The sequence below is a fragment of the Hippocampus bargibanti genome, linkage group LG11 (genome assembly GCF_051943395.1).
Source record: "Hippocampus bargibanti isolate YZ-2025 linkage group LG11, ASM5194339v1, whole genome shotgun sequence".
In the NCBI taxonomy this organism is placed as follows: Eukaryota; Metazoa; Chordata; class Actinopteri; order Syngnathiformes; family Syngnathidae; genus Hippocampus; species Hippocampus bargibanti.
In genome coordinates, this window is record NC_142744.1 from 13,475,001 (window position 1) to 13,480,000 (window position 5,000).

The 5,000-nt window shown below is 42.1% G+C and overlaps 1 protein-coding gene across 2 annotated transcripts in view; it reads right to left on the reverse strand.

Annotated features, from left to right (window-relative positions):
- Window positions 1-5,000, reverse strand: part of LOC148891679 (uncharacterized) — a 15,831-nt gene that overhangs the window by 6,629 nt on the left and 4,202 nt on the right. For both annotated transcript variants that reach the window (XM_089008527.1, XM_089008528.1), the window contains exons 2-3: window positions 1,130-1,833; window positions 883-1,044 (exon numbers count right to left, since the gene is read on the reverse strand). In XM_089008527.1, the coding sequence (XP_088864653.1) occupies window positions 883-1,044; window positions 1,130-1,720 (753 nt within the window). In that variant the 5' untranslated portion in view covers window positions 1,721-1,833. The remainder of the gene's footprint in view (window positions 1-882; window positions 1,045-1,129; window positions 1,834-5,000) is intronic.

The window sequence follows — 5,000 nt, forward strand, 5'->3', positions numbered from 1 at the left end:
ACCCACCACCTCCCAAATCGTGACAGTTTCAAATGAACCATAACACATGCTTAATATAGCGAAAATTAAAATAAAAAAGTGAATGTGAAACACAGAATCGCTCGCTGAAATATATTTAAATTAATTACTGTTATACTGTATGTAAACAAAAGTTTTCCCTCCCCGATCTACATTTTTAACACACCAAATATGGCCGCCTTTGCAAAACGTTTGGACACCCCTGGTCTAAAAGTAGGGAATTTGGATCAGGAGATTTCTCTGAATATTTCAGGGGAAACTGTTTTGAGCAACAGGCCAACAAACAAGTTTCCCTTTTAGCACACTCACTTCTGACCCGAAAAGTAGGATGACAGGAGACTTTTTTGTGGCATTTTTCATTTTACAAGCTCTTGATTCGCCTGGCAACAAGTCATGAAGCCACAAGAAAAAGGGGGGGAAAACTCTCTTGAGTCTTGTTACGATAACAACTTACTAAGTGGAACGTTTGCCGTATCAACAATAAGTCTTCATTGCTTGCTGACAGTTGTAAAAAAGTATGGCTCAAGGCATCGCTTTCCAGGAGGCATTGAGATTTCACAATTTTTAAAAAAATAATCAAAAACCAAAAAATATGCAGGGGTCGAGTGCTGATAGAATCAAGCAATCTGTTCAGCTTCACGACTCACGCCTGTCATTAGGTGCGTCATTCAGCAAAATTTTAGTCACCTCACCCTCCAAAATGAGGACATCAAACACAGAAAACACATTAAGCCCAATATCTTATTTTACACTAATGAAACGAAATACTTGTCTTGTCCAGTCTTTGCACACTTAGCATTTCTTTTCTATTTTGACTTGAAAATTGACAAAACATAGATATGGTTGGTGAAATGGTAGACCGACTGTGTCAAGGTGTGTTCGTTGATGCTTGGCGCGATCACTGGAGTTGCTGAAGGCCTTGAAGCAGCCCAGGTGCTGGCAGATGTACGGCTTCTCTCCTGTATGGCTCCGCAAGTGGATCTTGAGGTTCTCCAGACGGGAAAATGCTTTGGAGCACCCTTCAAACTGCAGAAAATTGCAACAAAAACATACTGTACTACGTTTTTTTTACCCCCCTAAAGTCTCCGGTTTCTTTGTCACGTCAACTCACCATGCACTTGTTGGGCTTTTCCCCAGAGTGCACCCTCATATGGATGAGCAGCTTGTACCGGGCATTAAAAGGCCTTCGGCGCCTGATGCAGTCGGCCCAGAAGCAGGCAAATTCTTCCCCCTTACGCTGGTCCACGTGTATCTTTTCAATGTGCCTTGCAAGTTCCTCCCGAGTCCTGCAGGTAGCGTTGCAATAATTCCACAGACATTGCTGATCACGTAATTTGTCCCCTGTGGGCTCTTGTTTTACACAGAGATGGCCCTCCAGAATATTTTGAGATAGGGTCCAATCGGGTTGACTGTAGGATCCAGGAAGGGTTGGTTGGGAAGTATTGCAGATCCTCTGAAAGGTTTTAGGACTCATAGAGAATCCATTTTCAGTTCTGTCAGAGTTTGACCCGCGGTTGAGATCCAAAGAAGCCATTGAAGTCCTCGGTGCAGGGCACACCCCAATGCCACCTGAGAGTATGGACGACTGGACCGCAGAATACGAAGGTCTATCGTGCTCCTCCACATCTTCGAAGAAACCAGGAAAAGTCATTTGAGCATCAGGAGGTCTGAGGTCTAAGGGTCCAAAGTCTGGGGGCCACATCTTTGTTGTCGATGGAAAGCCGTCAAGCCATCATGCCATCTCCAACCTCCCAACGCTATTGTGCATCACATTTTTAACATCTGGAGTCTCCGTTGTCAGACATCTTTAGTGCGCTGTGTGTGTGGGGGAAACAAAATTCAATGTGACACCCAACATTTCCGACCCAAGAAAAGTCCCTTTGATCAGGAATGTTAGACGTTCCATCAATGAGCGGTACAAGCGTTTTTTTGGAAGAGGCTTCAAAACAGATTTATAATCCACTGGCGAAAGAACACGTGCAAGTCGATATGCCATGAAAAATTTTAGCGTACGAGAAAAGCCTTTCTGCACGATTAGGTTTTTCCTAACCAACAAATAATTTAGGAAGATTCAGATTTTTTGGACACACTTTTGAGAGGTTTTGAATGAAACCTGTATCCATAGTGTTGTTAGTTCGGAAAGATGAAAACTCATCTCAAGTGGCTTCACTCATATGTTGCTGATGTCATTACATCAGGTAATGACAAACCCGGCCGGGTTCTTTCTTGTGGATTCGGCCTAGACGATGAGTAAGTGGACATCTAAAGAACCAACCGGTCTTTAAGTGTATGCTTAACACATGTTTTTTACTGGTATAGTCTGGTTTACTGTTTAATGGGCCTTCCTGTAACATGGAGGCGTGGGAATTGTGAGCCAATCCTAATTAAAGAGATTTAAAGTGTGTCGGTTGAGATGGACGAGCATCGGGGTTCATAGTTTAGGGTAATGGAGTATGACAATTCTGCCGGGTTAGCGTCTGTTGTCCAGCGTTACCTGTTTTTAAAAAATGGACAGTTGGGCCTTGTCATTCGTAGGTGAAGGTCAATGCAATGTGTATGTAACAAATTAATGAAATTACAAAATAATACATGTAATTCGTTATAATCGTAAAATTCCATATGTGATTAAGTGAGGGTAAAGGTTAGTGATACAGTAGAGGTAAGAAGATCGGGTTTCGGAATGAAGATTACCTAATGTTAAGGTGAGTGCTTTTTTTAGGGTAAGGATCACGAATGAATGACAGCTAAAATTTAGGTTTGAAGTTAAGGATATTGTCAACTCAGGTTATGGTTGATTTTTAGATTGTTGTTATAGTGTTATAGTTTAAGCTCATGTAGTAGTAACTAGCATAATGTTACTGTTAGCTAAGGCAGTATCTGAAACTCATGACAAAAAGTTAGCGGACACCAGGGAAGACAACTCTGAAAAGTTGCCTGCCCAGCCATAAAGTTACCTGCCCGGCTATAAAGTTGCCTGCCCGGCCATAAAGTTGCCTGCCCGGCCATAAAGTTGCCTGCCCCATTTTTCACAACTTGAAACACAATAAGACGACTAATCGCAAAAAAACAACAACATTGTTGTGAAGTATAAAGCATTTTTTATTAATTAAGGAAGTACCTATGACAAATGCTCCATTGCTTAATCTATGGTAAATATCCCTTGCTGAAGATTTTGCTCCAGTTGTCGTTGTCGTCATGGTGCACAATGCGATGTTTGCCTTGTGTTGTCTGCTAAAAGCCACATGGACTCCTCTTTCTAAGCGCCGTTCAAAACTCTCAAGTACACTTTACAGTCGATGACAAGGTTTCTTCAGCCGTCATCTGTACTTTTTTGAAGGTGTCGGACGTTTCGCTTCTTATCCAAGATGCTTCTTCAGCAAACTAAAGTCTTACTAGACATCCAGTAAGACTTTATTTCGCTGAAGAAGCATCTTGGATAAGAAGCAAAATGTCCGACACCTTCAAAAAAGTACAGATGACGGCTGAAGAAACCTTTTCATCGATGGACCACTCCTGTACGACTGAGAGCTTACACAGACGTACACTTTACAGTGTACAGTGTTTACGAACGTTCGTTTGGCAATTTGCATACTCGGCACGGCAGCCAATCAGAATCCTGTTTGGTGCTTCAGACTATACCGTGACTGTAAAGTGTACTTGACAGTTATTAAAGGCGCTTAGAAAGAGGAGTCCACGTGGCTTGTAGCGGTTTGCTTGTAGCTTTTACTTTATTGAATACAAATTTTTGAAAATTGAAAATAATCTTTTTTTTTTTTTTCTTGAAGAAGAAGTTGTTGGCCGGTTGGCCGAGACGTTTTGAAAGTTGTACGCCCGACGTAAATGTTGTACGCCCCGGGCCTCCGGGCAGACGTTATTTCAAACACTGGCTCAGTTAAGATTTACGAGTTAGTGTTCAGGGGTTGGCTGCTGCACCTTGAACTGCCAGGCAGGAGACCGAGAGGAAGACCGAAGAGGAGGTTTATGGATGTGGTCAAAGAGGACATGAAGGTTGCTGGTGTGAGAGAAAAGGATGCACAAAACCGGGAAAGATGGAGGACAATGATTCGCTGTGGCGACCCCTGAAGGGAAAAGCCGAAAGGAAAAGAAGAATAGGAGAAGAAGAGTTCAGCGATTGGGTTCATCCAGGTGAGAGATAGGTTTAGGTTTTGGGCTAACATCATTTTGGAGTTGGGAATTGTGTTCAGTGTTAGAATGTGTTACTTGAATGAGAGGTTTGAGTTAGTTTTAATTAGAACGATACAGTGTGTAGATTCAGCACTATCTAATAGTGAACGAATCCAATCACTCAAGCATGTGCACTATGATGTCTCGGAGAGACCAAATTTCACAAGCCTATGACCTATTTCTTCAGCAGAGTTGAAAACTAAAAGGTAATCAAAGGACTCCGTATTCCATCAAGTGACGAAGGAAGTAAGAGCATTTCTTACACATCCTGCCATCATTAATGAAGAACTACCATAACTAAGTTTGTCTCCTTCAGTTATCCGTATCTTAAAGATTGTGGCGAAACATGGCAGCAGCCTATAAGGCACAGGCGTTAAAGTCAAGGCCCGGGGGCCAAATCTGGCCGGCCAAATCATTTTATTTGGCCTGCGAAAGCAAATAAAACGATGCTTGCTATGGTCTAAACCAAAATTTCAAATTTCAAAACCGCAATAACAGTCATTATTTTTGACTTCGTAAAAACTAGTCATTCATCAATTTGTTGTGCGTTCTGTATGTAATATGTGGAAGGAATTAAACATTCTAATGGCTTCACCAAATTCATAACGGCCCCTTAAGAGGAAATCGTAACCACAATGTGGCCCGTGACAAAAAAATGACTTTTACACCATTGCTATAAGGCACAGGTGTCAAAGTCAAGGCCCGCGGGCCAAATCCGGCCCGCCACATCATTTTTTTCGGCCCGCGAAAGCAAATCAAACTTGTTAAATTCCATGATGATTGCTAAAATCTGAGCC